Source organism: Trametes versicolor (genome assembly GCF_000271585.1).
Source record: "Trametes versicolor FP-101664 SS1 unplaced genomic scaffold TRAVEscaffold_2, whole genome shotgun sequence".
NCBI lineage: Eukaryota > Fungi > Basidiomycota > Agaricomycetes > Polyporales > Polyporaceae > Trametes > Trametes versicolor.
Genome location: NW_007360322.1, coordinates 2,374,679 through 2,383,303, shown reverse-complemented (window position 1 = coordinate 2,383,303; position 8,625 = coordinate 2,374,679). Strand labels below are relative to the sequence as shown.

The window sequence follows — 8,625 nt, the reverse complement described above, 5'->3', positions numbered from 1 at the left end:
ATGGCATCCTCAGCCGCACCCACGATCGCAGTGATCGCACCAGGCTCCATGGGAGCAGCGGTCGGCCATCGCTTCGCCAAGGCGGGCTGCACGGTCCTCACCACGCTCGCAGGGCGCTCGCCCGCCACGATCGAGCGCGCCCGCGCCGCGGGCATGCAGGACGCGTCCCTCCCTGACATCGCGGCGCGCGCGCAGTGGGTGCTCAGCATCCTGCCCCCAAGCTCTGCGCTCGCGTTTGCGGAGTCCTTCCAGAAGGCGTACGCGGAGGCAGGGACGGGCCGCGGACTCGCGTTTGTGGACTGCAACGCGGTCAGCCCGCAGACTGCGAAGACCGTCGCGCGTGTGTTCGAGGGCAGCGCGGTGCGGTTTCTCGATGCGGGAATTGTGGGGGGTCCGCCGAGTGATACGTACAATCCTGCGTTTTACGCGTCTGCCGAGCCGGAAGATGCGGACTTGCTGGATGCATTTGTGGGTCTTGAGAAGTGGGGCCTTAGAGTCGTGCCCCTCAGGGGCGAGGGCGCAGGCATCGGTGACGCGAGTGCTCTGAAGATGTCTTACGCGGTTAGTAGAGGCTCTGGCGTTCAGATATCGGCGTCCTGACATGCTGGTTATAGGGAATTTCCAAGGGCTTCACCGGCTTAGTGTCGACGATGATCCTAGGTGAGTTCTGCGCGAGCCTACAAGTCACTGACAACTAACTTGTGTACCCCCAGCTGCGCACGCATCTTCTCCTGCGACCGCGCAGGCCCTGCTTCACGAGCTGCACGACTCGCAACCATTCGTTCTGGACCGTATTGTGAAGGGCGTTCCTAGCATGCTTCCGAAGGCGTACCGGTGGGTGGGCGAGATGGAGGAGATATCGGCGTTCGTGCGCGAGGGTCTGGGCGAGGGGGAGGCGCACATCCACCACGGCTTTGCGCACGTGTATGAGCGGGTCGAAAAGTCGTTGCCGGAGGGAGATGATGTGGCCGTGTTGAAGAAGTTTGTGCAGGATGCGAAGGAGGTGATCAAGGAGTCGAAGGCCAAGTAGGCTTTCGCACTGGGTACGTTGAGGACGGCAGTAGAAATAGAAGATGTGAGCTCTGTATAATACCACAACGCAACTGTGCCTAACTGTGCACAGTGCTGTTCGTTACAGTAGTCCTGACACTGACAATGGGCGGCTCGAGTTTGAGTTTTTATCACGGCCGTGTGAGAGCTTGTCAGCTGTCAGTGCAATGATAGCGCAGCGTACCTATATGAAGATGCCGCAGAGCCCCGAGTTTGAGCTTCGTTTACCGCCCCGCCCTCTCACCGCACACCCACTTCGCTCTCCGCCCCCATGATCATGGACATGCTCGACCGCCTCCCGTATGATATCTGGCACATCATATTTCAGCTAGCCTGTACCGATGGTGGCAGGACCGGCTGTGCCCTAGCTCTCACCTCCAAGGCATGCCGCCGGGCATCCTCGTCCGCCCGCCTCAACTCTGTGCGCCTCCACAGCCTCCGCCATGTGCGGAACTTCCTCATCTGCCTCGAACGCATCCGCCGTTCCACGGGCGAGGACCCGCCCGTGCGCCACCTGCTCTTCTTCCTTTTCCCCGAAACATGCGACGCCCCCGTGCGCGCCTTGCGCGCGCACTGGACGGACTACGCGCGCAACGAGCGCGCGATGCTCACGCAGCTCGTCAACGAGCACCGCGAGTGGAACGCGAAGAAGATCGCGTGGAACCGCGCGTTCGTGCTGCACGTCTCCGCGCTCCTCGCGCGCGTCGCGGACACGCTGCGCACGCTCCTCGTGCTCCAGAGCCGCGAGGTCCGCCTCCCGCTCGTGCGCTGCCGCCTCCCCGCGCTGCGCGAGCTCACGCTGCTCGGGGACGACCGCATGTTCGTGCGCGTGCCCCGCCCGGGCATCCTCGTCCCGCGCGAGGGCGATGACTCAGACTTCGCCCTCTACGACGTGCCGCTGCCCAGCGCGGACGGGCCCGAGGGCGCGCCGTTCCCCGCTCTGCGCCGCCTGCACGTCGTCTACGCATTGCCGAAGCTGCACCCCTGGGAGGACACGCTCCCGCGCTGGGCCGCGCTCGCGCCCGCGGTGACGCACCTGCGCATTTCACAGGGTAGCGCACAGGTGGCGCAGATGATCCGCGACATGCTTGGGCTGCCCCCGCCTCTGGTACCACTATCAGGCCTGTCTGGCGGTCGAAACGCGGCCGAGGACGGCGATGGGGATAGCGATGTTCCAGGGTCCCCGGAGTCATCTGCGGTGGCGGGCCCGACATACCCTAGCTTGCGACTGGTGATCGTGCAGCTGAGCCGCGCGCCGAAGTGGGCGAGCAGCGCTACGGCCGCGGCGGTGCTTGCGCAGAGGCGCGAGGTCGAGCAGGTCGCGGAGGCGTGTGCGGATGCAGATGGGGGCGCGTCGCAGGCGTGGGTGTCGGTTCTTCGGAGTCGTCAGTACGACGACGAGTACTGGCCGCGGCGGTTGTTGCGGGAGTGGCGGCAGCGGATGTCGGGCGGTGGGGGCTGCTGGACGGAGGACGAGTACTACGAAGACGAGCGGTGGGGTGTGTCCGAGGTCGGGCCGCTGCCGAAACGCGAAGGCCCGCTGACGCTCGACTTGCGGAACGACGGCCCAGAGGAACGAAAGGCGGCAAAGAAGTGGTGGCAGGCTGTGTTCTCGCTGAGAAAGCGCAAAGCTCTATGATAGATTTGAAGTAGGGCTCTGGAAGTAGGTTCAGTCATGGTCGAAGTTGACCCCATCTAAGGCCAATGATGCGTGTTGATAGGGAAGTGCATAGGGCGAGTTCAGCTGGGAGCGAGGGATCATGTCTTCAGCCCACTTCACCTTCGCGGCGTAGCTAGGATACCCCATACCCTCGAGGAGTTGCTCCGTGACAGGACACCATGAGTCATGACGAGGAAATGCGGGTTTGGCGTTCGAAGATACCGAATCCCCATTCGGAACGCCCGTATGTCAATGGAAACATAATCCCGGCGGCTAGCACAGCCCGAACTCTCTTGCCAGGGCATGCCGTACACTCGGCGTCGCAGTCGCACCAACAGGACGGGCGACTTGTGATATTTAGACTGCAGCCCCTGTCTAGGCGGAGCTTCCAACAGCATCTGCCTACGCCACCTCTGTCTCGTCGCCGTCCACCAACCGCCCGACATGCTGCCCTCGATGGACAAGCTCCCCCTCGACCTCTGGGACGACATCTTCCGCCATGCGTGCACCGACGGGGGCCGGACCGGCGCCGCCCTCGCGCGCACCTCGTCCTTCCTCCGCGCAGCGTCTGCCCCATACCGCTTCTACTCCCTCAAGTTCACGAATCTCGCGCAGATAGGCCGCTTCCTGCTCTGCCTGGATCGCATTGAGCGCGCGCAGGCCCCACACGCAGGCGTGAGGGACCAGCGCAGCGTGAACACCCGCCACCTGCTCCTCAGCTTCTTCCCGGACGACTGCGAGTCGCTTGACCGCCAATGGCGCGGCTGGAGCGAGTACTCGTCCAGGAAGTCGAAGCGGCAGCAGCAGCTCGCCGAGGACGAGCGTGCGTGGCATGCCACGAAGGGCGCGTGGGACCGCCAGTTCCTCTTTCTTGTGCCGCACCTCCTCCGCCTCGTCGCACCAACGCTCGAGACGCTCGCGATTCTGCAGCATCCAGGCATATCACTCCCCTACGTGAAAGTGGAGCTCTTCGCCCTGCGCGAGCTCGCCCTCCTCGCAGACGACGGGATCTTCGTGCGGCCGAGTCCACGGGTGGAACTGCACGTGCAGACACGCCGAAGCGACTTCGACGACCTCGACACCCGCGTGCCCGCGTCGTTCCCGTCACTCACCCATCTCCACATCGTGTACGAGAGCGGCGCGAAGCAGCACTCGTGGGAGAAGACGCTCCCGCTGTGGACCGCGCTTGCGCCCGCCATGACGCACCTCCGGGTCTCGCAGGCGAGCAATCTCATCCCGGAGGTGCTTGAGGCGATGTCGACGCGGGCCGTGCCGCGGGGCGCGAGGGGGACGCTCGAGTTCCGCGCAGCACTCGCGCACCCGCGGCTGCGGAAGATCGTCATCCAGCCCTTGGTGCTGCAGCCAGTGAAGGGGCATGACTTCCGCGAGGAGGCGCGCCTCGTGTCGCAGGCCCCAAGAGGTCGCGGGGGCTCGCGGATAGTGGTCCTTCGTGGGAGGTGGTATCGGCATGGGTACTGGAGAGATAGGCTCAGGTGGGAGTGGGAGGACAGGATGGTGGGAAAGGCGGGCTGCTGGGCAGAAAGCGAGGACGACGAGGGCGAGTGGACGCACGAGCGCAGAAAAAGAGCAGAGGTGGCAGCGCAGAAGGCGAGCAAGGTGCGGGCAGGAAAGGCGCCAGGTCAGACCAAGGACTGGATTCGGCTGGACAACCCTGAGCGTATGTTTCGGTCCTTGAGTGGAGGCTTTTTGCGCCGGGGAGGAGCGAAGTGTCATGGACGCGCGGTTTCGGTGTGAAACGTCAGGGTACAATCTGAAGCACCACAGGACAGTTACGATTAATTATGAGTACTTTAGCAAACAGAATCAAAGCAGAGTAGTTACGCGTTGTGCATGTAATCATAGTGCTTTGGCCACTCGTCATAATGCATATATCTGAGAAGATACCGGAGAAGCATACGCCACGCTGCATCTGCAAGCCATCATAAAGCCCGGCAACCAATATCCCAACTGGTGCAATAGTAAATTCAAACTCACCTAGATTGGTGGCAGACAAGGCTCACTTTGGTGAGAACGAGCATCTATGACGGCGGTTGAGGGGTCTCAAACTCGAAGGTTTGCGATACGTTGTTTGGTGGTGTTAGGATCCAAGGCCTCCGCCTTCCCAAACGGGGCAAAATTGACGCGTTGCACTGATTGATTGCCCAAACACCGAGGTGGTCCGTGCGCAGAGTCCTCCGAGTATATATGCCTGCTCGCGACATTGTGAATCCTTACCACTCTGGCCTTTTGGCTTAGATCAAGTGTAGTATCTGTTCTTAATAGTTTAACCACTATTATGGGGCCACCGGCCCCATTATTGGTTATCTAATTTTTGCCGCCCCTGTCCCTTGGGCTCTGCTTGCAACCCGAGGGCGCGATGACCTTGCCACTGCAGTACCGGCTTGTGTCGTCGGGGGATCTCACTCTTCCTTTCATTGCGCTCTGTGACCGGTCATTTGACCGCGAGCTCGGTGGTTTGAATGGATGATTGGGACTTTGCTCTCTTGATGCCTCGTTTGGGATGCGGTTGTATGTGCATTTGTTATACATTGGTTACTATGCCCGTGGTGTCTTGTTCGAGTGCACTTCTGTGTGCTGATCATCACTCCCTCAGAGAGGCACTTGCTGGTTTCTGCGCCCTAGCAAGCCATCCCAGATGGTGATAACACAAGGATGGTATAGTCGCAATTATACAAGGTAGTACACGATGTGTGTGTAATCGAAACAGACCCGGATGCCGAGCTACACAACTAAAAATTGAGGGTGTAGAGGGCAACAAATGAACACGGCAGCAATACAACAGTGTCGCAGAGAAGGGGGCGTCGGATATGAGTGCAACTCTTGCGGTGGGGACGGTACAATCGAATAAGATGAAAAATAAATCAAGGTAGCCTGTCAGACGCGCCTGGCACCTGTAATCCTGCATGCAGAATGCGCCATGGCTCTGTCAAAGGAAGACAGCGGTTTGAAGATTGCTTCGTTGGATGCCCTCGCGCACTGCGGGGTATCGACGTGCGTTAGTTGCGAACATCCGAAGCTGCCAGAAAAGACACGTACCTGCAGCAACCGTGATGCGCGTCGCCTTCGTGTCCTGCAGAATGGAAAGACACGATCGGTGTGAGTCTCCATTCAAAAGCGGCATTCGCAGGCCAGAAGAGAATTGGAGATCTGTCCAATCCACAGCCAGGGACCTTCCCTGCCAATGGGATAGGCAGAACTCTCACAGAAGTCATGTCCGTGGGAGCAAATGCGCACAAGAAAGGAGAAGGCGGAGCAAATACGTGGACGTGGACACGCCGGAGATCAGGCGGAGGGGTGGAAGAGACGTACCACTACAGACGTGAGAAACGAATAGAAGACGCGCGGTTTCGGTGAATGTCGTGCAGAGATGTCCTTGAACTGCGAGCGGAAGTCTGTACGGACCGAGATTAAACCCATCGTGAAGGGGTGACCTGAAACGACGGGGCTTACAGCGCGTTACGCTCTCGAGGTCGTTCGGCTTGCTTCCATACGTAGGCACGTAGTCAACGACGCGCACCCCGCGGGAGAGCTTCTTCTCCAGCAAGTCGCACTTGTTTAAGAACTGCCCAATACGATGCGAACCATTAGCACGCGCGCCTTCTCGTCGTCTCAAGAAGCACGGACCAATATTAGCTGCACTCCAGCGAGAAGGTTTGTCGAACAGACGGCCTTCCAGAGCAGCAAGCTGTCCTGGAGACGGTTCACCCGCCGGTCTTCCGCGAGCCGCTCGTCGAAGCAGCTGATCGGCGCAAGGAAGATGATCGCGTTGATATTGTCAAAGTAGGGGTACCATGCGTTCCTCTGTGCGAAACATCCAGGTAAGCGCACCCGCAAGGTTAATTGGCGGCCGGACTTACCAACGACCGCGCACCGCCGACATCGTAAATCAGCCACTCGCTCCCCGCATCTGATCCTAGACATGGCTGTGAGGGGATAGCAATGACCAAATAGCGCGCTCCATACCTTTCTCGAACGTTATGCGGTGCTCCTGCACACCCATAGTTCGCAGTCGTGCGCGAACGACATCGTCGTCCGATGGCTGGTACCCGCGAGCTGCGACCCGGGCGGCGTCGTTCAGGAAGCTGTGACGGGTCAGCGCCCATGAAACACGGCCATCTGTCAAGGGTACTCACAACCCGGGCCCCTCTTCGGGGCGCATGCCCCGCATGCTGAGAACCGTTCTGACGGCGGGGTCCTGCCACAGTGCGGACATATCCTCCGCGCAGGAAGCAATAACTTCCGCCGCGTCCTCAATGTCCGCGTCTTCCATCTTCTCGACGGCGCGCTCGGGCAACGAGACTCTCGCCGCGACGGAAGGCCGCCGGCCGCCTGTCTGCATCCCCATCAGCGCCGGGTGCTTTGCCAGGGGAAAGCCTCGCAGCCCACCTTTGCCAGTGCAGGGGCAGGGGAAGACACACGGCCCTCCGGCGAGGACGCTTCCGACCGCCTCTCGTGCCGTCCGATGGTCGAGTCGATGGACTTGCGGCCCACCTCGCGGATGCGCCCGAGCGCGCCCTTCCACCCGCTGCGGCTCGTGACGGAGAACTCGCGCGCGCGCCAGCCACCGCCCCCGAGACTCCACGGGGCTGCGCCGCCTGAGCTCGCGGGCTGTTCCTCGGAAGATGCGGCGCCGAGGCTGCGCTCGAGGTCGCGCTGTACCTGGCGCAGGGGTGAGAGCCGGAGCATGAGCTCGCGGTGGAACTCCGTCAGGGGGCACGCGGAGGGGTCGCCGGAGGGCTCCGGTTCTTCTGACTCGTCGTCCGAGTCTGCGTCAAGGGCGCCGTGCAGCTCTGTCATGGGGGTGTAGGGACGCGCGGGCGCGTCGGTCGGAGGGCTGTTCGCAGAGATCTCTTTCCAGAGGATCTCGATAATGTTGTTGACGGAGCGGATAAGGTTGAGGTGGATGACTGCACGCCAGGCAGCGCGCTCGGCCAGGAACGCATCGTAGGCGTACGCGAGCTGGAAGTCTAACCAGGTGCGATGATCGTCAGCTCCAGTCCCGAGTCCGAGAGCTATTAAGACCACTCACTCTTCACCGTCGTGGATTTGCCACTTTCGCTCTGGCCGAGCAGCAGGAGCCGCATCGGCGGCCTGCGTTTCTTCATGGCTAGTTTCTCCGCCCGTATCTGCTCGTCAATCTGCTCACTGATCCTGCGCGCCGCGGCCTCGCGCTGCTCCCTAGCCCATCGCTCCGCGGGGGTCTCGTTCGGCGGCGGCTCGATGGCGACGGCGAGCGGGTCGGGAGTCTCGAGGGCGCGTGCCATCGCGTCGAAGAAGAGGGGGCGTGGCGGAATGATTGAGCCACCGCGGCACGCCGCGGTATAAGGCAGCTTTTGAGAAGGCTCGACATGGGTGATGGGAACAGCAGAAGCTGATGATGATGAGAGAATCTGTGGCAGGTGTGTGCCCGCGGGTGGACTGCAGTGCGCAGCGCATGTGCGGGTCTATCAGGCGCACAGATGCGCTCTGCAATGTCGCATTCATTTCCCCATTCACTCCGGCGCGGTAGAAGCGCGGGCGTCGGCTGTCTGTCACTATCGGGATGAGTGTGTGCCCGTTCCTGGGGGCGGGCTGCGCCGCTCTCGCCCAGCAGATGCGAACCTTCATGTACATCTCCCGACATCTTCTGTGAGCCTTTTCAGGGGCACGTCAGGTATGTTGGCCTCCAGATCGGCCCAGATCGCCGGTGGTCACGGTTTGAGATCGTAGGCCCTCTGCTGGCTCCGGGCTGGCAGGCAATCAGAATACCTGTGAGGTGTACATACCGCCACAACGATGCGCCACGATGTCCGACCTCTTTTGAGTGTTGGCCACTCATGAGCTGCATCTGGCCTGAAGTGAGGCCACGACCGCGAGCTGTAGTGTGAACCATCTCCACCCATATCTTTCGGTAT

At 61.3% G+C, this 8,625-nt stretch overlaps 4 protein-coding genes across 4 annotated transcripts; 3 read left to right on the top strand and 1 right to left on the bottom strand.

Annotated features, from left to right (window-relative positions):
• TRAVEDRAFT_69261 (6-phosphogluconate dehydrogenase C-terminal domain-like protein) lies at positions 1-1,084 on the top strand (the record flags this gene model as incomplete). Its single annotated transcript, XM_008036251.1, has 3 exons — positions 1-561; positions 615-660; positions 714-1,084. The coding sequence occupies 3 exons, from the start codon at positions 1-3 to the stop codon at positions 1,028-1,030; spliced, it is 924 nt and encodes a 307-aa protein (XP_008034442.1). The 3' UTR covers positions 1,031-1,084.
• Positions 1,085-1,321: 237 nt separating this feature from the next.
• Positions 1,322-2,689, top strand: TRAVEDRAFT_43459 (uncharacterized protein; the record flags this gene model as incomplete). Its single annotated transcript, XM_008035661.1, has 1 exon — positions 1,322-2,689. One exon carries the CDS (start codon positions 1,322-1,324, stop codon positions 2,687-2,689), a length of 1,368 nt encoding a protein of 455 aa, XP_008033852.1.
• Positions 2,690-3,114: 425 nt separating this feature from the next.
• TRAVEDRAFT_69260 (uncharacterized protein) lies at positions 3,115-4,755 on the top strand (the record flags this gene model as incomplete). The annotated part of the gene is made up of 2 exons (XM_008036250.1): positions 3,115-4,388; positions 4,721-4,755. Exons 1-2 carry the CDS (start codon positions 3,155-3,157, stop codon positions 4,753-4,755), a joined length of 1,269 nt encoding a protein of 422 aa, XP_008034441.1. The 5' UTR covers positions 3,115-3,154.
• Positions 4,756-5,400: 645 nt separating this feature from the next.
• TRAVEDRAFT_69259 (G-alpha-domain-containing protein) lies at positions 5,401-8,248 on the bottom strand. The gene is made up of 10 exons (XM_008036249.1): positions 7,761-8,248; positions 7,118-7,698; positions 6,865-7,064; positions 6,695-6,813; positions 6,589-6,644; positions 6,356-6,532; positions 6,182-6,293; positions 6,041-6,123; positions 5,768-5,801; positions 5,401-5,707 (listed from the first exon to the last, which is right to left on the bottom strand). Exons 1-10 carry the CDS (start codon positions 7,993-7,995, stop codon positions 5,658-5,660), a joined length of 1,647 nt encoding a protein of 548 aa, XP_008034440.1. The 5' UTR covers positions 7,996-8,248; the 3' UTR covers positions 5,401-5,657.
• Positions 8,249-8,625: the final 377 nt, after the last annotated feature.